At 33.7% G+C, this 25,100-nt stretch overlaps 1 protein-coding gene across 3 annotated transcripts in view; it reads right to left on the bottom strand.

Moving 5' to 3' along the window:
- Positions 1 to 25,100, bottom strand: part of trc (Serine/threonine-protein kinase tricornered) — a 122,875-nt gene that overhangs the window by 50,907 nt on the left and 46,868 nt on the right. Inside the window, exon 1 of one of the 3 annotated variants that reach the window (XM_012364595.2) lies at positions 5,616 to 6,199. The exons of the other annotated variants lie outside the window; for them this stretch is intronic. Coding sequence (XP_012220018.1) covers positions 5,616 to 5,784 — 169 coding nt within the window. The 5' untranslated portion in view covers positions 5,785 to 6,199. Of the gene's footprint in view, positions 1 to 5,615; positions 6,200 to 25,100 lie in introns of those variants that run through there. 3 annotated transcript variants of the gene reach the window in all.

Genomic DNA, 25,100 nt, shown 5'->3' with positions numbered 1-25,100 from the left:
TTATAAAAAAAATAATTTAAAGCTTTTAAAATATTTGATGTTCAAAATAAAGGAAAAATGCAATAAAACTATTGAAATTTGACAGTCAAAGTGGCAGATTTTGGCTAATTCATTTAACGATATCCTGCAGGTTGAATGGAATTGTCTCGCTAATACTTCTGAGTATTGACGTAAGACACGTACTTTGCAACGCACATCATTTAAAAGAATCTAAACACATTCCGTGTGCTTTTGCGACACATATACGCTCACGTGCTTTCTCAGTTGACAGAAGCGGCGACGTCAAAGTATATACTTACATCGCCCACATTGAAAGACGCGTGGGTGTATCACGCGAACTACGATTTCAAGTCGACATGACTCCCGAGGAGGCAGCAAAAGCAAAGGGCGATTTATGCTCTTTACGTGGATTTTGCATAGCGAAAAAATTCAGGCGGAAACGCTGAAGCAGCATTTTATCGCGATGATTCTTACATAATCTTGCATATCTATAAGAAGACACTATTTCTTTCTCACAATATGCTACTATGTGCGTATTTTAGTACATAAAATACGTTTACATTGCTAATATTGCTATGCGTTATGAGTTCTAAATTGATGAATCGTCTAGGTATTATACGCTTATAATAAATTACAAGCGGGTTATCAAGCGGCTTAGCGTTTGTCAATTACAAGCCTTTCCGTTACTAACGGTGAAATATATTGCATTGCCTTAATTGTAGAGAGAGAGAGAGAGAGAGAGAGAGAGAGAACTAAAGTAGATTTATACACGCCAATAAGCATTAATTAATCATTAGCAAAACCTTTATTAATTCCCAACGTATTAAGTAAACATATAAAAATTTTCTCAACACTGAAATCCAAAAGAACATTCACGAACCGTGTAAAAGTAAAATATATTTAAAAGACAAGCATTTTTGTCGAACTTTGATATGTTAATTTTATCTAAATTTTAAAATTACGTTTACAAAGACAAAGAATAAGAGTAATTATTCAAATTTGTATTATTCATTTAACTTGGCTATTTAATTTAATTAATTTATTTAATGGAAGTTAAATTGAGAAGTTAATTAACTTGGTCTACTAACTGGAAATTAGTAGGCTAAATATAAACGGAAATTATATTGCAGTTAATTTGCATTGTTAGAAACAGCGAGAAAAGAGAACGGCATTGTATAATTTTGCAATAAAAGCCAGCAATTTTTCGTATTCATATTTGCAGACGGTGCGGTTATTCGCATTTTAGCTTCTAGCATTTAAATAATCATTCAGATAATAATGATATAGCTTGACATGAATAAACGCAATCAAACGCAATCAAACATTACACAAGTTATTTAAAGCAAATGTTATTAATGCCAACGCAACGTTATTATTCGAGTAATGTTCAGCTCTACTAGCTCTATATAAACCCGGTGAGCAGCTTGCAGAATCGCGATCGTGAATTTCGGTCAAGATCGCGTCTGGCAAAACCGGCGGCAAGCGCATCCATCGTAAGGATGTCAAACCGGAAATGCCGAAAAGGAAAGGAGTTCTAGGTCGAGGGCTCCGCGAACCCCGCTGTAACCCAGTTTCTCGAAATGCGTGGTCGGGTTCCCGCGATGCGTCAAATGCTACACGCGTACATGTGTGCATACAAGTGTACGTGCGCGCTTGAACGTATACCTGGATCGCAACGATTACCGATCCATCATCGGCATGCATCGCGTATCGATTCTAACGTGCCGATACTTTCATCCCGATTAGATCGCCCGCACGAAGCCGCTTTTGTTTGAAACATACCGCGAGAGATATGGACGAGCTCTCTGTCTCTTTCTCTCTCTTTCGTCCCTCTTCCATCGAATGTTGCTAATTATAATGCATACGTGCACTAGTACATGTGTACATTGGCTGATTCATTAGCGCGCCTTTCATCTGTATCTCCGGCGTTTCTAAATTTAAAATTGAATGACGTAAGCGACGGGAGGAGTGGATTTAAACGACGCACTTTCTATTCGTCATAGTTTGCACGTTCACAACCCTTCTTCTTTCAATGAAAGTTGATATTACAATTACAATACTTAATTCTTTTGCACTAAATTATTTTTATCAAATTTTATAACTTTTAATTAAGCTTATTATTAATAATAGTAGTAAAAATTGTTAGATTCAAAGAATTGTCCATTTATTAAAGTTAATTAAAGATAAAAAAAACTCGTTTCGTTAAATCTACTATTTTTTTATTGCCATTTTATTCATCAAAGATTAATAGGTACTTTTTGCAAAGTATTTATATACAATCACGGGAGATATCTCGTCAACTTCCGCAAAAGAACAATATTTAGCGGAAGTGCATGCTATAGAGCGGAAGTCAACGAACACAGCGTGCGTTCGTAGCTCGACAATAGAACACTTTTTTCACTTATAATCAGAAAAAATAGTTACACCCAGCAAAAAATTCTCTTACGTTATAAATATTTGTAACCAACGCCACGTTACGTCGTCTTCGCTTTCACTCTTATCTGGATTTTCTTTTGTTTGGACTTTTTATGAGTCTAGAAGAAAATTCCTTATAAACTTTTTCACCATCGCTACCAATTAATGTTGGAAAAAATACTAGTATATAAATATTTTCTTTTCAATTTTTCTATTCTAATAGATTTTTTTTTATGCAAACATAAATATCAGAAAATAAATTTTAAAAAATGGCATTATTCAGCATAAAAATTGAAGATTTTTTACGAAGTTAAGCCTCGTAGAAGTAAATCTATAGCGCTTTTATTCGTTTCTAACTTAAAATTTTTCTAAACAAAACATTTAAAAATTAATTATTACAATATTTGAAGTTATATTTATACTTCGGAATTTTCATGAAATTTTAGCAAAGGAAAAATTTATTCTAAATCCTTGAATTTATAATGGCAAAATCTCCAATTATTCTGTCGACGTTCTATAGAGAAATATTTATTTTATTTAGCAAAACAACAGTTAGGTACGAGATTCATGGTAGGGGAAACGCGTGCTTTTCGATCGAACGGGCGGATCGGCACGGAAAGCTCATTATTGGCGGAGAGTGAAAGTATATCCGCGTAACGATCGCCGCTTTGTTAACGACCATTTTTGTCCGGCAACGCTTTCGCGCAAAAGTCGTTTAGCTAAGCGATTTAGAATCGCCTTGCATCGTTATCAACGAGTAAACATCCAATCTACGTGCCCGAGGTGCAAGTCCGTGAATTACAATTGCAAAACGCCCGTGAGCTTACGCAACACAATCGCGCGTTATCGATACTATAATCGCGACGGTTTCTCGCAGCGAAATCAAAATGAATAAACAGGCTTTATATTGAAAACTGAAATGTATAAACAAATATCAAACTTGATCCTCAATCATTGAAAAATAAACGCAGAAGAAAAGCTGCGCTGTGAATATTTTTATAAGATATTAGAAAAAAATAAAAAGAATAACAAAGTAAATTATTTAAATTTATAACGAGAGATAAAAAGATATTTAATAATATCATATCTTTATCAATATCTATAATGTTCCTAAAATGCAACTCCGCAATTGGTGCGATTGTAGCTCCGATAGCGCGCGGTTGCGTTGCGTAAACTCGCAGGACGTTTTACAATTATAAATCTTTGTATATAACAGAGAGAACGATCGACTGTTTTACGTTTTTAATTAAAAAAATCTCTACAATTGAAGAAAAGAATATATTTTATATCAGTAATCGTAAGCAATGAAAAATCTATTATCCATTAGCTTAAAAGTTAATTTCAGAGTACACTGATTTATTATCAGCTGTGTAAGCTACATCGGTAGACTAGCTGACAATATAAGAAACCGCAGACTGAAAATAATATACCCAAGTAATATCGATTGTGCGACTCTTTTCACTGTGTCTGTAAAAGCAGCCAAGTACTTTTCGCGGGGGTACTATTATCCTAAACGCCAAACACGCCGAAGACTGTCCGTTTCTCGTTTCGTGCTAAATTATTTTCGCCATAATCGGCAGTTTCGTAGAAAATAGCGCTTTCTTGCACGGGAGAGAGAGAAGGAGGAAAGCAAGAAAAGGATCAATTTCACTTATTAAGAACAGCGTCGGAATAATCACAAGGCGGAAAAAGCGGTTGCTACCTTAATTGCGAAACAGCCCTCATCCTTTTGAGAAAAATTAGTTATTAAAATCCAATCAATGATATCGTTAGATAATAATATCTACATCCTAAAAATTTGTACATTTACATGATATTTGCAAAAATTTGTATCATTTGTGTAATTCTGCATGTAAAAGATAGAAACATTCACACGATAAAAATAAACTAATTTTGTATATTTTCTATCTCATTTTATATATTTCGTTTAGAAATTTATCAAATTTTTTTATAACGCATATGATTATGTCATATGGATATTGCGTTATTATTATATCATATCATTACGTCACATATCGTTATATTAAATTATGTATATATATGATTTTTTGAGTGTTTAATTAACGTGTTCAATATTAATATGGATCCTCATTGTAGCAGATCCGCTTTAAAATTCAACATTTCTCTAAATTCGACTTTGATTACGAACGAATACTATCGCGAACAATTTCACTAAACGCAATCGCGAACGATCGTCGCCACGCCTTTTCGCGATCCCGATCCCGCAAACGATATCAAAAAAAGTACTACTGAGAGTTTTCCCGTTGTCGAGGAAACCTTCAGTCGCTTTCACTCGTTTTTCTACTTACTTTCTACAAACAGGCAGACCGCCTCCTTTGCCTCAGCTGGCATTGAGGAAACAGAACCGACAAACGCGCTTTGCCGGTCGGTTTGTTTGCGCAATGAGTACTTGCCAACAACCAGAAACCATACTTTAGATAAAGAGAAGATCATCACTTTGAAGTTTCCATAGCATGAAAAGCTTGTACACGAGCTACGTATTTGATCCTAAATACAGTCGTATGATTCTCCGGGCGAAGTTTATAAACTTTCTTCGAAGAAAATAATGTCTGTTACTGATAAATCTACAATAGCAAGTCAAGTACAGTACGTTTGCTCTAACAACTACTTCTATTTCATGGCGATTTCTATTTCTCACGCCCCATTAAAAAGTAATGACTTGTTGATTTTACGTTAACGTAAAGTTGGGAAAAAGTGATAAAGCCGAGCGGGCAAAAGATAATACTGCAGATATAATCGTTAGATTAGATAAACAAAACTAAGAATCAAGTCACATTTGTCGCTGAAAGCGAGATATGCGGAAAGTAAACACGAGAGATAATTATGAGCGTTTATCAAGACATTAACAACCACTTTATTTCTGTTTATCTAGCAAGTAAAAGCAACCTTGTAGCTTTCGCTACTAAAAAGAAAAAAAAGAAAATGATGGATCACTAGAAAATTAGAGATAACAAATGTGTCAAATTATAGTGAGTATAAGATATTACAAATATTTTCAGGGAGTTATTTCGCTTTACTTCCAAATATAGCAATTTAAAAAATTCAGAAGTAACGGTATCAAATAATACGCTAGAGGATTAATTCGTCACACGTAAAGTTGTGCTATCAAAATTTTGATGCACAATCGATTGTCTCCGCAATTATTACAAAATTTGAACCATTTTTGACTGTGTACTGACCTGAGAGGTAGGATTTGGCGCAAGTAATGTAGCCGCACATTTGTCCTATCTTCGTCCACACGGTCTTGAAAACCTCCGAGTTATACATCGGTAAACAATGGTAACCACCACCTACGATCTCCTCCTCGATCGTCCCACCTTCACGGCGCCTCGCGCGAGTGCAATGCATTCACACGTCAAATGTGCCCGCACGAATGTCGTTGAACTCACGCACGGATCGCGCGACCGAGTGTCACACTGAATGACGCACTTCCGAGATCTTGACTTGAGGAAAGTCCGCGACGTAATAATTCTTGCGAATACAGGCTATCTATCGAATGTCGATACTATCGAATGTCGATCAATGAATTATGAGATTGGCTGTATAAACGACATAATAACAATGATCGTTATGCCTACTACAGTGACATTTGGGTCATGCTATCAATCTTCGAGTATTCTGAAGTATGAATAATTAGACGTTGAGATGTTTGTTTAAGAATCACGACGAAAGGTACTTCTCGTATCGAGAATTACTCTAATATTGATCACAAATTTTGTTTTGATGCGATAATGGATCAATGTGCATGTGCAATAGTTTAATTCTCAAGAAGAATTATATTTAGTTTTATATTCATTTTAGAATGTGCATTTTTCAAAGTTTTAGAATTTTTAATTTGTCCGCGAAATACTTTTCAACTATCACAATTTCTAAGCTATTTTTGTGGTAAATTTCTCGATTATTTTCAGTTTTGTAATTTTTATCGCGGAGAGTAATTTTAAAAGGGAACTCTAAAGTATGGATCGAACTTTAAATGACTCGGTTAACAATGAAAATGAACTGGAGCAAACGACCGAGTCGCGGTCGGCATGTATAAATAATTAATTGCAATCCTTGACTCTCTATTAAATCCTGCTCGATCGTGATACAATTTTCTTGGTCACATATTACGTTACGGGAAATGCATTACTTTATCCGCACGCAACATATGTTTACGAGCGTTTCCGTCATATCGATGTTCATACACATAGTCCGTCCCTCTTTAACCAGCTGAGAAAACACGAAATTACGTATACCCACAATTTTCTCGTCCGATGGACATGTGGTGATTGCTGTGCTTTTGCACTGCCATACACGAGGCCGTGTTTCAAACTGTTTAAACTGAGCGATTACCTATCAGATAAACGCATAATTATAAAAACTTCACGTACTTATAAAGTGTTTCGTAACACTTGCGTTAAGCGACAAATCTAAATTTGCTTGAAAAAAATGTTTTTATAAAAAAGTTTTTAATTAAGTAAATGTTAAGTGCAAATAACAAAATCTTATTCATAATTAATTATTTAGATTTGTGAGCCTTGACAATTATTGCGTTTATAATTTAAATTGCGGTAGTAAATTTATTGCCTTTTAATAAGTAATTATAGTTTTATCAGAGAGAATGTGCTTTTAAATATAACGTTCGCTAAAATAAATTAGTAATAAATCACAGGATATTTAAAGAAATATAATTTGTTTGAACAGTCAGTTGATCTGGTTGATACGTTCTGCTGCTTAAAATTTATACATTTCAAGCGTTGACGAATTCGACAACGTGTAATCGCAACATCGACGAACATCGCTTATCAGACTTAAGGAATGCGCATAGTAAATAGTACTTGTCATTGCAGTGGCAATTTGAACGAGTAAACAAGCATTTTCCAATAAGACACAAATTTTTTATTTTAGATTCACGTGTGAAGCTCCGTGAAAAAATCTTTTCATTTTGTTAGTCTTGTCTCACAATTGTATCGAATGATGACCATCATTTTAGACGAATAAAACTGTGACTCATGTCAGACAGATATATTTAGCACCGGAAACCACTTATCGCAGAGTTAAACATCATAATGGTAATAAATTAAAATCAAATATTATCGCATAATATTAAGAAGATAGTCATGTCTGGATAATAATAAGCAGAAAGATTTATATCCGTCAAAATTTAATCCCAGCTTGTTTGCACTAGAGATTTTTATTCAATATTTTAATGAAAACAAAATTTTATTTGTACTAAAATTATGCCGTAGAACATCTCGCAAAATGACTAACATTTGTCTGATTTTTCCATTTATAGTTAAATAAAATTCTCACAAATTAAGATTGATCAAGTCTTAAGATCGAGATTGCATTTCTATTTTCTCTAAATATTAAATTATATATAATTTAGATGTACGTATGTATACTTAAGAAAATATTACAAATGATATAATTTTTATTGGAAGCGTGTGCTAGTGATAGCACAACTGAACATTGATCGCTAACGTAGAGAGAGAGATATAATTTTTATTTGTTTAAAGCCACATTATTAATTTTTTGGCATTGACCATTAGACATGTCGTACTTTGTGCTCAAACGTAGGATTTAACTTCCATGGAAACTTCAATTGAAAACAAGGAAAGAAAAACGCAGAAAACGATAAATATATGCGGATATGAGTTACATTTTGCGATAAATATACATCGTTATCGGCGATAACGGAAACTATTAATGTTTTGCTGCTCGTTTATGCCTCGGTGAATACAAAAAGTGACACTTCTATCTAAAAAAAAAAAAACTTTTCACCTATCTACTGATATCAAAGGTCTACACGAATCACATTTCCTGTGATTAAATATTAGAAATTGTACGTAGATAGCTATTTCCGCATTCGACAATTAAAAAAATCACTGGTTACTATTGGTAATGTGACTAAACTCTAATTTTTTTATTTTGCCTAAGATTTTATTTCCTTAATGTAAATTTTTGTTAATATTAAAAATTTATCCTTGAAGAGAAATATTGAAACAATTAAAATATCGAAATATCGGATATATTTTTTAAATACAAATTAATATAACTTCTTGTTCAACACAGTTAATTTGTAATTTTAAACGAGATACAGCAATTAGATTAATTTTTATTCTTTTAACTTTCGTAAATAATTCGTAAACTTTCAAGAATTTACTCTTGTGACAAAATTTAGATAAGTATCAGATGAATTTTGATATATTATTCCATATTAGATCTATTTATTCAAATGTTAATGTTTATTTAATATCAATAATAATATAAAGGTATATAAAAGTTTTAAGTTTTTTACAAGCAGTTACAAAATTTTAACAATATTTAGCAATGAAATCCTCGATTAGAATAATATACCAAATAATCTGCGAGTAAATATCTCATTTGTGTGGGCTGGGAAATAGCCGGAACTAGAATTCCGCCTGTTTTCGCATAGTTCTCGAATTATAGACGTCAGACATTTAAATGTCACAACATTTCATCAGATGTCAAGGCGTCGCTTTAAGATCACTGATACAAAAATTAAAATTAGATGCCAATTCTCTCTCTTAAGTGGTCTCCGACATTGTGCAATATTATTACCATCAATATATCGTCTATCTTCATCTTTCACAATTGCTTTTCTTTGAACATTATTTCAATATGATTGGAGTATAATTCAAAACCGCTATTATTTTCTATATCGCTTTTAATTTTTAATAATTGATTAATGAATGAGCAACGTTAGAGAGTGAATGATTAATGTTGCGATGCAACATGCGGGAAAAAAATTATTAGCAATTATTAATAAGAAAACTTTCAATTTTCTGAGAATATATGATGTAACCTCTCAATATTAGTTTAACTAGATTGACGTGACTAAGTACAATGTCAAGTGTATGACAATTTTCTGACGTGTGTTATAACAGCTGTTTGCATAACGATAAGCGAGTATATTTCTATCTTCAACACATCGTGATCTTCTAATACTAATACTGCACATTCTATATTATAAATTATTAAATATGATATGACAATAATAATTTTGCTACCGCAATAAAAATTATATATATTGTAATAATAATAAAATTCTTTTTCAGTATTTTAAATATTTCACAAAAATAAAAATCTCTGAATATTAATAATTAAATTTTTTATAACCAAATATCGTAATCCTGAATAATACTCTCGATATTCCAATATCCGGATATATATATAATGTTCGAATATAAAAAATTCAAGTAACACTTTATTCTGATATCCAAATGTAGAAACTATGCAATATATATATATAAATTTTTAGATATTATTTTTTATACTAGCCAAAATGAATCAATATTATTCTACAATATTCATAACAATAATCATTTGCAAAAATTACTCTTTTATAATCAGATTTCTTAATTGCTCTAAAAAATATCAACTTTTTGCTATTAATTCTATTTATAACAGTATTCGTGTTACGTTAAATGTTGCGCAAAAGTGCTAAGCGTAGAACTTTCTTAGTCCGAACGGATTTTCAACTTCCTTCTTCCTGATGTAATTAATAATGGTGTTGCGTACAAGCATCGCGTATGTAAAAAACGCGATTCGAACTCACTCGCTTTAATGTAAGAAATCGTACGTTCGTAAGAATAATATCGCAAAGCGATTAGAGAAACTTTGATTGGATTTTCTTCTACGAGCGCTTCTTCGTCACGCAAGACACCTGTAATGATTCATTTACAACCCGCAAAAAGTGACGTTCTGATCAACTTGTGGATCTTCACCACTAAATAAAAAATTTTTAATACTTAAAATGAGCACAACTTTTGCACCGCCTTTTGTAATTTAATACTGTTACGCTTAAAGTTGGGAAAGCTAGAATCCATGTCGTTTTACTTCACAATCAGGACACCACTCGACTAGGAGACCATTCAAGATTTTTCACCCGTAGGGAATTCGAACTTCTGCGACGAATTTGCGACACCAAAGTCCATAAATCACTCAGACTTGCAGTAAGAAACTTTAGTGGTCACGAATCTTCGACGAATTGATATAAATTTCGGTGAAAATTCAATTTACGATAAAGACGGAAAAGTGCACTGGTCGTTCACACTTTCGATCCCGAATAAGGGTGAATTGTCTATATATATCTATATCGCGCGCGAAAACCTAGGTTCACCGAGATTACAACTCGATACTCGATATTAATCGATGCGGTCAGTGCGTGCGTATCACGAGCAAAGTTACGAACCGGTCGCGCTTGCTTGAGCTGACTGACTGACTAACTGACTAACTGGCGGGCACTAAGCGAGTGCGAGTGGACGATTCGTGTGTGGTAGAATCGGGGGACGACTTCTCTGCCTACGTACAACTTTGCCTTTACGAGTAAGAAATAAGATAAGTGTGCGATCGAATTTGTATATGTGCGTTCGCAGGTGTGCCACGCACGTGCGTGAAAGCATGAGCGATAGTGTCCGTGATTTCGCGCGCGCGATGTCCAGGAACGTGATTCGCGCATATTTAAAGCTCATTAATTCCTGAGGACGGAAGTGAACAGTGTGACACTAACACGAATCGACTCCTCCGCGAGCAAAATGACAAATTGCAAAACGTAAGACGTTATCAATCATAATTTAATTTGATTTTAGCTTGATTCAGCGTAAATGTTATCTTATTCTCGTTTAATTTTATTCAATATTTCTGTCTATTAATATAAAATACTGGGAAAAGCTTATCACAACAATATGGAAAACTATTATCAATGTCACGACGAGAAAGATATGCGTTTCAACGATCTCGAATTTCGCATTATTGTTTGCACATGTCTCTAGGCATATAAGAGACATCAATTCATTAATTTCTAGATAATGATGATATGACGTGAATGATAAAAAATTAAAAGCAATATTATCAAATGTTACTTTTTATCTTCCTGCCATAATGTTAAAATAAAATATCAATATCTTTTAAAAATGTCATTCGAGTACTCGCAGTATCTTTCTCGACAAAATTTTGCGTATTTCCGCACTGCGACGAGGAGACATCAATAAATCACGATCGGAACGTGATATTTTTAACTTTTTAACTTACTCGATTGTTTCCCGACACCGGTAACGAATGCATTCGCATCGATAATACGATATCATTGTTTTCGAGTGCTCTTAATCTTCGCCCAGCGGATATTATAGATCGGGCAACAAGGTCGACAAGAGATTTCGAGATTACCGAGACATTTATTTTGCTTTTCCTGGCACGGCACCAGAGCAGCGCGGTCGGATCGTTAACCGGAAGCAGAGTACCGGAATGAACACCATCAAGACGAAATTTGTGCTACATGCGATGCGGGGGCCCACTCACAATCAGATAAACTCGCCCTCGCTTAACTTTTCTTTCGGACAATAAGCGGACCATTTATGTACTAAAACATAAATTACCATTCTAATTACTGAAGTGCATTAAAGTGGATATGGAAACAGTCTCGGAATCGTCGGATTTTAATTTAACCACTAATCGGTTCACAAATTAAGTTTGGGCATTAAATAGCAATTTTCGCAAGAAATAATGCGATATTAAATTAATAATCACAATAATAGATTATTTTTATAATATGTTTTTTAAATTATCTAAAAAATTAATGTTATTTATTTTACTAATTGCTAATTAGATGATGCCATTAATTTCCTGAAATCTCTCAGATAGTTTGCAACAGCACGGTTCAATAATATTTACATTCCTTCATCCTTCATTTATAAATAATTACGTAATTTTTTAGCAAAATTCAACATTAAAATTTTAGCAGCAAAATTTAGGTAACATTAAGACTTTAGAGACGTCATCTCGACGGCTCGCGTTCGATGGAACACTTCCTACCAAGAGCTCTGCTAACGACGGTCGAGGACAAAAAAATAACAAATATTAATTCACAGCCGCGTGGCAAAAGGGCGAATCAACGACGTGGTTGACAATGAGTTCAGTTCGCTTGGCCCCAATCGACGGTTGTGGTGACGCCATTGATATAAAGTTGCACGCGTGTGTTGACTAACTGTACCTCGCACGAAAGTATGAGCGATATACATACACGCAAACAGGGTGTCCCAGAACCATCGCAATACCTCTCAACTATTAACGACAGCAAGAGAATGGTGATCTCAATACGAAGTCAATAGTCATTAAATTACAATCAACTGAAGATTGAATGGACAAACTAACGGTTCTAGAAAAATTAATCTTAAGAAATCGATGAATAACAGAAACTTATTTTTTAGTTAGCATTAATAGTAGATTTTACTTTAACGGATTTTAAATATCAAATCAAAATATTGAAAATCATAAGCACAAAATTAAAAATAAAATTGTCAAAATTTTAAAAAATGTTAAGTAAAAACTCCAATGTTTCAAACATTCATAAATTTGTCACAAATAGATTAAAATAAAAAAACTAATAAACTATAATTAATAACTACCTCTACGAAAAAATTGGTATCAAATTGATTGAAGAAATCATAAATAAAAGCAAGAATTCCAGAACACTCTGTGCATATACGCACACATGAACGATACGATCGGGTGTACCATTGCGCATATAGAATGCTACAACCACGCGTGATAAATGACAAGAAAGATAGCACTTGTAGTTCTTGTACGTGCTTGCATACGGTACGTAATGCGGAGAAGACGACCGATGACACAAATAAATGTCGATTATTCTCGTTATCTCCCGAGCGCGCTGAGGCAACGCGACGAGACAAAGCGCACTGACTTCTTCTAGTCGCGCGACGCGTTGAGTGAAAAGCCTTCCAGGCAATTGGAAATCTCATTCATGACATCTTGACACTATTATACGAATTATTACATGTTGAATGTGTGGGCGCAGCACAATTAGAGATATGTAAGCGGAAGAGTATTTAATGCGTAGGAATTGAGTAGCTCAATGGTAAGAACAATCGACCGGAAAAGAGAAAGTTCTCGGATTCTATTCCTGATATTGTCATCCCGCGCTTACAATTGAGATAATTAATTATAAAACAAAAACACAAAGTAAAATTTTCTCATACAACATTTTCAACGTGATAATAAAATAATTTTAATATTAATCTATTCCTCGAAAGTGATTTCAACAGCAAAAATTCAAGTGCTGCAAAAAGTTTCCTTATATTAAACAAACTTTTAATACAATAAAATCTTTTCAATGCAATATGTTTCATTAAAAAATTATTAAATAACCATAGTATTTTTCTTTTATATATTTTTTATCAACAGAGTGACGTGAAATAAGAAACTTAAAAGTTTCAAGTGTCCAGTGGCATAAAATCCGAGAGTAGCTAATTCCGTCTAACGATCTTCTGTCCTTCTTTACGAGATCTTTCACAAGTGAGCTGTAATGTAGACCGGCAAAAAGAAAATCGAGTTACATTGCGCTTAGCGCCAAATGACTCGTTATACATGCGCAGCTTTATAACTAATAAACTTATGAACAGCCGTCGTGAAATGGAAAGTAGCGTCGTTAACATATTCCCCATTCCTCCGTCTAGCATTGCGAGTCTCGCAATTTTGCGAAACATGAATCGTTAATCCCTCGTCTATTAATTCGCCATCTATAAAATTACGGCAAATGAGTTTAATTGACTTCTTACGCATCGCTCTTGCATATAGCGTTATCAGTATATGGCGATAAAAATTTCTTCCGTGATGCGAGAAGAAGAAAGGAGAAACTTGTTCGCGAATACTTCTATTACTCAACTTAATAGTGGATGGATTAACGTTACTATTGGATAATTAGACGACTAACGCGCCACGTCAGTCGCGTACTTAGCCGTCGTCAGTAAAATTAGAGCGGCTAATCGGTAACCTAACTCCCAGAGCGCAAACACCCACGCGATATCCTTGCGCGACGTGGAAACGAGGCGTCTCTGACGGACGGGCGTCGTGACGGCGGCGAAACAATATCCGCGCTCTCAATGGCAAGCCATGCTTGTCCGGTCAGGTACGCCACGGCCACACTTCGTCAGGGTCTGTCTCACGCCTAGGCGAACTAGATACATGTATCTAGGATTCGTACTTTTCAATTGTCTACACGTAAACGCAGATAGATAAAAACAGATACTACTGACAATGGACTTGATAAAGATTTTTTATCTCAGATCAAATCTCAGATCAATATATTAATCTATCCATATTAATAAAGAAATTCCTGTCAAACCGATGGATATATTTTAACAAACAAGATAAAAATAAATATAATTTCATAAATAGATATCTTTCATGTTGATTTTTTCATTTAACTTTTTTTTATTGAGATAAAACATACTTCAAAATATTCAAAGAAAGCTAAAGATTATACTAAAATAATTTCTTAATGTGGAACAGTAGCAAACGTTTTATTTCTTTCAAATTATAAAAAACTTAAAAATTTTTTACCTTCTACAATTTATGTTTACGGATTATGATTTGAGTTGGAATAACTATCAGTGTTCTAAATAAAAAAGATTGGTATGCAATAACAAAGCTGATAAAATGAGCAACCAGAATAATCGCAGAGAGAATACCTAAAATAAAAATATTTGGTTTCGGAAAAAAATGTCCAGCCTCGCGGTATTTAAAGCAGAAGAAAGAGAGAGCGGAAGAGAGAAAAAGAGTGAGAGGGACATACGTCAAACTTGTGTTGTTCTATCCGGACCGAGCGCGATGCATAAAAATACAAAGCCTACGGGCGAAGAGTAAACGCGGCACGATCGATGAAATAAACAGCGTTATAACTTACGTTGCACATTGCGGAAAAACGTTGCTCTCATCAAATCTGCGAGAAAATAAACCACCGCTTCTTTGAAGCGATAAGATAAACCGCGAGCTGCCCGCGTTATCTGAACGATCGAATGTGCGAAAACACGTGGAAGGAGTAACTACGTGCGTAGATACGCTCACTGGGATACAAAATACCGCATAAAAAGGTACGCGTTCCTTTCTCTAATTGTGAGTTAACTGTCGTGATGGGTGTTTTTATCGTACAAATGTTTAAATTTGCGCTGCTCAATTTGTATGATGATTGATGATCTCTTTTAAAAAACATTTTTCTTTTCATTACACTTGTTTTTATATATTGAAATTTTTGCATAATGAAATACTTTACGCTAGCACTTTTCCGAAAACTGGATTCCTCAAAGTAATTCTCACGTTGAAGATGCACGCTGAGAGAAACTTCCACCGACGCTTACCCATAATCTTGCTAAATTCCCACGTACAGTACAATCAAGTACTGCGCATCAAGAGTAGCCTAACTGTCGAGAATTAGGAATGATCGATGGGGTGCCTCTAGCACGCGAAGCCTCTCTCTCTCTCTCTCTTTTTCTCTTTTCGTTGTCTTCTTTGTGCAAGATCCTCCGGACTTACTAATCTATTGATTGTGGGAAGATGCTCGCTGTAAGATACATCTTTAGAGCAATATCTAATGTTTAAAAAAATATTTTTTAAAGAGATTTAGTTCTCTCTCTCTCTTTCTCTTATATAAAATTAATAAAACTGCAAGAATATGAGCATTTAAAGAAATAATAAAATAAATTCAATCCGACCAATATCCAATAATTAAAAAAAATAATTGTATTAATTAATTTAGGATTATTGTGTATAAATGTGTGATATTCGCGCAATATATTAATACAATTTCTTTAAATTAGAGAAAATATAATCTCCGCTGTTTAAAATTTATTCAAAGCGTAAAATAATTATTATTATTAACCCACACAGAGCGACTCTTTTGCGTAGACATTATTTGTCATTATCATTATCAAAGTACGGAAATAGAAATACATTATACATACAGATATATAATGTAACCTATACACTTCCTATACCTCCCGCGGTTTCTTTCATCTACAAATACTTTAATTTAGTTAATTTGAAGCTTTTTCTTCAATCAAGATGTCAAATATTACAATATATCACAATTTGAATACAATATTAATATCCTGTATTTGTAAAGATAACATTTACTTCCTTTTTCATTTAATGACATTATTTGTTCCGCCGCACAAGACATTGAATTGCTAGAGCTATAAATATCATTTTTATCGCTCACTCAGACAAATGTTGCGAGAAAGAGTTTTGTGTTTCACTATCCGCGGTCGTAAATCCATGGCAATTACACTTTTTGTAAATTGTAGCGCGATAACAAGGACGGATTAGAAGTCGGCGCCGATATATAAGCTGAAAAGTACAGCGAGCGCCACGAGATTAACCACTGCACTTAAGAACCACTAAGAACGGAACCATTACATGGGAAGGTGCTAAATGTGGTTCTGCGAAGTGGTTCTGGCCGCGCGCACTCGCATCTCCACAACACTCGGAGAAGTTTATGACGCAGGCCGCGGTATCGCCTCCCACAATGACGAATGTGCACGACTACGGCGCATTTATCCTCTCGAAAGTCGACGAACCCCGCGGCGTGTTCTCGAGGTCAGCCTCGAACTATGAAACTGACGAAAACCAAATAATGACGGCGTAGGGCGATGTAATTACGCTAAGTGCGACTGTTACAACCGCACGAATGGTCTCCGTGTCATTAATTATTCACCGAAAGAGCGCGCTAATTCCGACGGGAGTTTCGTGTGGTCACGAGTTTTGTCCAAGAAAATAATATTAATAAATTAATAGAATAAAATATAATAAATATTATATATATATTATATACAGTATATATATATATATATAATATAACATTTTACATTTTTTTTCTTAATATATATATTATATCATAAAACGTTAAAGAAAAATATAATAATTTTTTTAACATTCCATTAAAATTTTAATGAATAATTGCTACAGGAAAAAATAATCTTTCTCTTGCTATTATCTTTTTAATTAAATATAAAAACTATTAAATACAAAAACAATTTCTACACACATAAATGTCCTCTAAAGATATATATCTCAAGATTTTTTAGTATTAAACAAAGTAACTAATAAATAACGAGAATATAGATGGGAATAAATTGACATTAATAGCTTTATCCAAGCAAATTGCAAGTGACGAAAAAGAAGGTGTCGTAAAGTTGCTTTTTCGATAATATATTTCCGAAAATAGAACCGTTAACACATCGGCACGTCGAATTTAGACACGATTAGATGAACGAATTTTATACGAGCCAATAAAACGCCGTTACATTCGTTCGGCAGACGTTCAACAAGACGACTTGTCGTAACTGTATGTTCCACAACATTTTCTTTTATTTACGAATTCCCTAATGTAGAGTTTATTAATTTCTCATACTATTTAATTTTATTTTCTAGAAATTTTTCCACGTAAAACTTTAAATATTTTTCTACTAGAACACGTAAGTAAATAATATTAAAGAAAAATTAAGAATATATGGATATGCGAAACATTCTATGCGTTGACCGATTTCGAAAGACCACGAGCTTTTTATTACGCCGGAGCCGCGCATTCATATGAGCGCGGAGCAATAACAATAATCCCGTAACGTACGTGCGCGAAGCATGCTCGTGAAATAAGTATGATAGCGGGTCGAGATTGTCGACCGGATGACCCACTTCGACGGCCAGGACACGTATTACCATCCCGCTTAGCGCGATGGTCCTGAAGAGTCAAGGTTGGAGTCATGCCGAATGACAAAGTCGTGCGAAACGACAAGACTGAAAAATTTGGCCCGTCTTTTTATCACGCTAATATATCTGACGCGCTGACTACTTGGACACAAAGCGTTTCCTTGACCAAAATAATGATATACTATGACGCGAAAAATTACACCAACACACATCTCACAATATCGCAGAACTATCCTTCAGATGTTTCTTGTTGAAGGTCGAGTTTGCTACGCCAGCAATTTGTGAAAAGAAGAAAACTTAATTATGAAAATATTTGATAAAAAAAGAATTCTAAAGAGTCCCAGTATCAAATAATTAAGAGGGTTTAATTATGTTGCAATTTTTAATAGGCTTTATTTCAACGGAAACTAAATTAGAAAAATACGCAGTATTTAAAATTTAAATGTTGTAAAAAACTCATTAAGGAATAACTTTTATATTAAACCATAATTTACAATTTGCGTGAAATTTTTCTCGGAGAATTGAGACTAAGAGCAGATTTTCTCTTTAATTTTACGTCAAGAATGAATTTTTTCTCGAAGAATCTACGTTAAGAGGCGACGATGCTGAATTCGCCAAGAAATTCGTGATAGGAAAAGAGTATCCATATTGTCACAAAATTGGAACGATAATGGAAAGAAAAAAAAGTGTAACCTAGTTCGATAAAATGGAAAACATCACTTTCCGATCACAAGTTCGGAATCGAAAATACGCGATCTCGTTGTCGGATTGAATATAGTTATAGCAGCTGCGGGAATAATGCCGCGTTACCTCGGTAAATAGAATCGTAGAAGTGGTTCATGGGTCACACAATTATAACCGCTGCTGGCGGAATTGAATATAAACAAAGCAGAATAAGACAATGAAGTAATTACATAGTGCACATCCTTTTTTGTAAATTTAGCCGAGAATAGTTCGCACGTAGATTTTGTCTATTTAAATCCCGTTTTCTATTTCAGTCTCTCCGTTACGCTGTCGAAAATTGAATGGGTCGGATATATCTTCGAGATTACGCTTTTAAACCAGCAATGTGCATTTGACCGAGTTGACTAAGATACGAGTACGAGAATATTCTTTCTCTGATCTCGCTGAAGCGCGAAAAACCGGAGCAGCGATTCGATATTTTACAAAAAGGTATACGTTGATATATGTTGATATGCAACACGTTATGAATAAAATATGTATCCCGATAAAATTCGATTTCAAAGAAATTATCGCGCGGATTCTCTTTAAATAAAAATTTAATATAGCTCCCATCAATATTTTTAATAACAGCAGAAGCCGTTATTAAATTTTTTTTTCTTGTAAGCGTCACTCGCTAAGTAATTCATGAATTGAGATTTTGTTAAAATAAAATGAAATAAATTGAAAGATAATATCTGTGTGTTAAATTTATCATTCCTTTTTACGCACAAACACAGTATTTTAAAACTCAATTAAAGTAGCTTAATTTTTATGATTCCTCCAAATTTTTAAGAATTCTATTATTAAAAATTTCATTATTAGTTTAATAAAATTTTGATTAAAAAATCATTTAATATAAATTACTGGCATGAAAATCATCTGTTAATATCATGTATAATCACTAAAATAATACAATTAAAACTATCGATATAAATTCTTCCAATATCTGCAAACGCAATATTACATTGTTCGCTACTAATATCGAGGAAAATGTAATAACTTTGCAGACTTAATTGCCTTAATCGCACGATAATTGCAAATAATCGCACAATCGATCTCATTAGTTCGGAAAAGGGTAAATGGAAAAGGATTTTGCTAAATCAAGAGAGCAAACATTGCAAAACCGATGCTGAAAATAATTTCGCGGCGATTGATTGCGAACAGACGAACTATCGACCACCATGCGCATTCAAGTTTGGTGCTGTAATGGAAAAGCGAATTGAAACGTAGTCTCCATTATCGACATCCGCGTATCTGTCCGGTTGAATTCGATATGCCAGTTAGCAACGTCATCGTGATATCGAAATCGAATACACACGTGTGTGATTCCGGGCGCAGTAATCTTTCACTGACGTCCGTCGATTCGATCGTGGGTCGACCGGCCAATAATACCCATCGCGAAATATCAATAGAACAAAAAAGAAAACATACGGAATTTTTAATGGATTCCAAGCTCGATTTCATGGTTGCACCATTTTTGCCATCGAACGTTGACAATCAGTCGATATGGGTATTTTGTTGACACACAAAGGATACAGATCAAAAAAGCGTCGAGCGTAACGTGAAACTTTGAAACTGTCAAATCGATTTTATTTGTGAAGTATGTAAAATAACGTAACGTGCCAAAATTTTGGAGTTGCAATTTTTTGTTTTTTTAGAATTAATAGATTTATTTAAAAAATCAACCGTAAAACTCATTCCTAGAAAATATAATACGATGTATTATTGTATTATTCTATTGTTTACTCGTCACATTTTTGGAATAATCGGTAACTAAGAAAAAAGACTTAAAAAATTTGCAATTAAAATATCTACTTTGATTCTATCTTGATGCTAAATATAGACACAAAGTTACGTTCGACAAGGCTGCACAGAAAAAACCTACAACTCTATCTTTTAAATGTATCTATTGTATGTATACAATTCTCAGCATTTTATTTATGATCCGTAAATTTCAACACACAATTATTTAAGCGTTAAATGCAATTACGCGCGGTACCGCCGTAAAATCATTAACGCGGTATACTAACCAATTCACAAGGATTTTAGAATTGCGGAAGTTAAGTCGAGAGAGAAAGAGAGAAAGGAAAAGAAAAAGACAGCAGGTTCCAGCTGGGAAAAAAAATGTCCGCGTCTTATATTATTATCACAGATTACCGTTAATAACGTTACCAGCCTTACGGCGCTATTTCGCCCTCATCCTGATTCTCGTTAAAAACCGCACGTCAAAAGAGTGCCAACAGTTGACGTCTTGCTTCAATCTCTCGTAATTTTTGCGCTTAACACTCGCAAGCATCGTGAAACAAATAAATTGATGTAAAAACTAATATTAAAAATAATATTAACATAAACGAATATAAATAAAAATAAAGCAATCTTTTGAAAAGATCGCATAGACAAAAGCATTGATTTTACAGTAAATTCGTGAAGTAAAAAAATATTTTGCTTTTTTGACGAGAAATATTTGCATGGCGTAAAAAAATGATACATGAAGTATTTGTAATCACAAGACAATCTAGTGACTAGTATACAGAATTGTAATGCATAATTCATATTTTTTTATATGCACGTCCTTCTACATTTTCTATAATAATTTTTTATATAAGCTTATAACGCTTCGATTTCAGTAATTTAAAACTCGTAAAAATTTTTCCAAGACTTCCAGAAATATTAATGACACCGACATGCGTATTGATATCTTTCTGAATAAACATTTGTGCTGGGCTGACTGAAAAATTGCAAATATAAATTCGAGAACCTTTGTCCTGTCTTCTCACAGATTTCACACGAGTTAATCTGCGAACACACTTAGGTATGCATGTGCGTGCGCGTCGCATTACGTTGCGCAAGTGCGCGTTTGTTGCGCAACGCGGCGAGCGCTTTGCGCTCTGAGCGAATAAGTGGGACGGGATAGACCCGTTAACCCGTAACCGTATCTTACTCAGAGACTAATAAAGTAGGAAAACGCATTGTTCATTTTCCTAGAAAGCAATAATGGCAATTATTTTCAACGATGAAAATGAGTGTGCGGAGTTATTTGAGTTATTTAATGGATTCAGCAGAAATTTAGTTCCGCTCGTATCCCTACAGTGCCGTATTTCACTTTTAGCAGCAATTACAACATATAAAGCTATTCTACAAGGTTATAGCTTTCTCGCGAAGTGAAATATCGCAAATGGCGAAATAGTGCAGTGCTGCAGACAAAAATAATGCGATGCTGCATCGCGTATATTTTCGAGTTTCAATATTTTTAATAAAACAGAGCTATGCGGATAACCGGCTGTCTTCGCAATCGAGGTCGCTTCCTTTTTTCCGCTTCGTATATAGTTTCATATCAAAAATGTCATTATTTGACTCACCGCGTCGCAGCGTCAACGATAGCATCGCGTCATCTCAGCCACGAGTAAAGTACGCTGCGAAATCGATACCGCTTCCGCAGAGAACACCTTGTTATTCTCAATTCCAGTATACGAGATCGCTTCGAGTCGCCTTACGAGAGTGCGTCTCGCCTTGACCCAAAAATCCGCCGCGACGTGGACGTCCGTGTTTTAACGCCGCCCGTATGCGCTGCTTATTGCCGCTCACCTAATCCACAATTCTATCACGTATCGAGCTTTAACGCCGGTTCTCGTACTTTCTCGAACGTAGGAGCGCCGCGCCGTTGAAAAGCCGAAATTGCGGCTGCGTGCCACGAATTGAATAACAATTATTAGCTACTTCGTACGCACCGGTATTCTTCCCGCGTCTGAATTAGCCCTTTAACCGAGACACGTTGAGTAATATATAATATCTACCGAACTTTCATGAGTCATTCAAATCAAGGTAGATCAAACAAAAGTCATCATAAATAAAAACAGAAAAAAAAGAATAAATTCATATTTGTAATAAAATCGAAATTTTTGTGAGATAACTTATTTTTAGATTAATTTTATATAACTAAAAATAAGAAAAATTAAAACTTCCAAGAGATTTGTTGGTCGCTGTTGAATTGTCTTTATAAAATTTCTGATAAAAAAGAGGAAATACAATTACGATATATCATTTAGAATTAATGCCTCCTTATATAAATCGACATAAAATAATATCATAAATTAAAAAGAAGAAATTTTAATCTCATTTTGTCAATCGATTGTTATTTCATCAATCATTATTAATCATCGATCATTATTTTTTACAAACTTGCATCAACTGTAAAATTGCAATTATACGTGTATGCAGCTGAAATATAATAAAAGCGCGAAAAGCAATTTGTTATATACAATAAATAGTACTTACTTTACATATGATAAAAATTTTTTTAAATTTAATAATTAAACTTAATAATCTGATATTTTGCTTTCTGGAGCAAGAGCGTGTACATTATATCTCGCATTTTCGGTTATAATGATAACATTTAAATAAAAAAAAATAATATTAATATAAAAATATAATCAATATAATATTTCGTAGTTGCATTATTGCAAATTTTGTAAATTTTATAGGAAAAAAAATTCAAATTGTGATTTTAATCATCTATAGAATAGTATTTTCTCACCGCTATTATAAAAAACTGTATAATAATATAATTATAATTTTCTCATCATTAGAAAGCACAAAAATGTAAATTAGCTTATTTTTTCATTCTCTAAGATTCTATTGTAAAGGATTAATTAATCTTAATCATCATTTAAATTAGTATTTCTCTTCTAATTCTAGAAAAAAAAATCAATATTGATTTTAAAACATTTTTTTATGATTTCCCAAATTTTTCCTTTATAATTTAAATCTATATTTTTTTATATATAAAAAAAAAAAAAAAAAAAAAAAAAAAAATATCTAGATTTAATTAAAGTCGGATTAAAATAAGCGGAAGCGTTTACTTCAACTCAAGCGTACTAAATGCGTATAAAAAAAAACAAACGAAATAAAATTAAATTAAGATAATATCGAGGATCGTGCAATTCTGGAATTCTTTGTCTCCGCGCGTTTGTTCGTTTATTTGATCAGATGTCAGCCGATTTTTCCGTGCGGATACGGTGACTGCTTCGATACTATGCGACGGAATTCACCAAGCGGAGAGAGAAGGCACGGGTGCGGGTTATATCGAGCGAGTGATTGCGCCGTGCGCGCGCGCGTATACACGCTTAACTTCCCGGTATCAATACCGCACTGTACACAGGATGTCCCTGAACTAAATGTTCTCAAAATGTTTTATTTATAAAATAGAAAATAAAAACAATTTTTGGAATAATAAATTGCCGATAAAAAAACAAAAAGAAATGTATGCAAATGTAATGTATTTAAAAAAATTGCAAGATTGCATTTAATTCGTAAAGCGAACGTTGAGTGCAACTCGAGTTCAAACGCGTATGATTATTTTATACGATATATATCGCCAGAATGCAAAAAATATATTGCTAGTTGAAAAATAAGTAAAAGTATCCCAATGTTATTTCCGGACATCTAGCATCTCGTAAAACTCTGTATGTATTTCACCTCATCTCAAGGCGAATGTAAAGCACATGACTAGAAGCGGCAATTTTATATATTTCAATGCCGTTTCTCGGGAATTTCTTAGTATCGAATATCGATGACACTTTTATTTATTTGATAAAGTGAAAAATATTGCATTTTGTTCTTCTCAAAAAATACAATACTATGAAATAAAAATATTTATCTTCCTACTTTTTAGCATTAAATGAATAAACATATCCAACATTCATTCTTCAAACATCGAATAAATAAAAATCTAGGAGTGCATTGATATTAATATTTAACATGCAAAACAAATATATAAAATACGGTTAAAAATATTGGGACCTATGATATTTTTAAATCCCTATCGAGGATACGAAAGATCGAACGATCACGTAGGTCACCAACAATCACGACATCCTGAATTCTGTTTCGCTCGAAACACGCAACAATGCTCACGGCTAGCGGTTATTACGTCAGTATGAGGATCAAGTGGTACACACGATTTTTATTCGTGACCTAACAATCTTTCTTGAATGAAAAGAATACGAGAAAACAAATCGACTAAAAATTTTAACGAGGAAGATCGTTTGAATTCAAGTTTGAATGCGCTTGGGTAAAGCCACTTTTGAAAATTTAAATCCGTTCATAAATAAGACGAAAAAAAATAAGAAACAAGAAAAGAGGATGCTAAAGAAATGAGAAATATAAAGAAAAATAATGAAATGAAAAATATTGCAGTCACATTGCAATATTGCGCTTCGAATTGTGCATCTCAAATATTCAAATAATCTAAATCAAATTAATATAAATGTATTACCATTCAAAAATATTATTATTAATAATAGACAAATTAAACCAAAATTAAACCACCTGATAATTAGTTGTGAAATATTATTGTACGTTTACGCTCATGTTAAAAATTGTCGGAATTTTTTCGTTTTCTTCATTAATGTCTTCGGAATTACGACAAGTTTTTGCTA

The sequence above is a fragment of the Linepithema humile genome, chromosome 6 (assembly GCF_040581485.1).
Source record: "Linepithema humile isolate Giens D197 chromosome 6, Lhum_UNIL_v1.0, whole genome shotgun sequence".
Classification (NCBI taxonomy): Eukaryota; Metazoa; Arthropoda; class Insecta; order Hymenoptera; family Formicidae; genus Linepithema; species Linepithema humile.
Note: the sequence above shows the minus strand (reverse complement) of the source record. Positions and strands in the feature narration are given on the sequence as shown.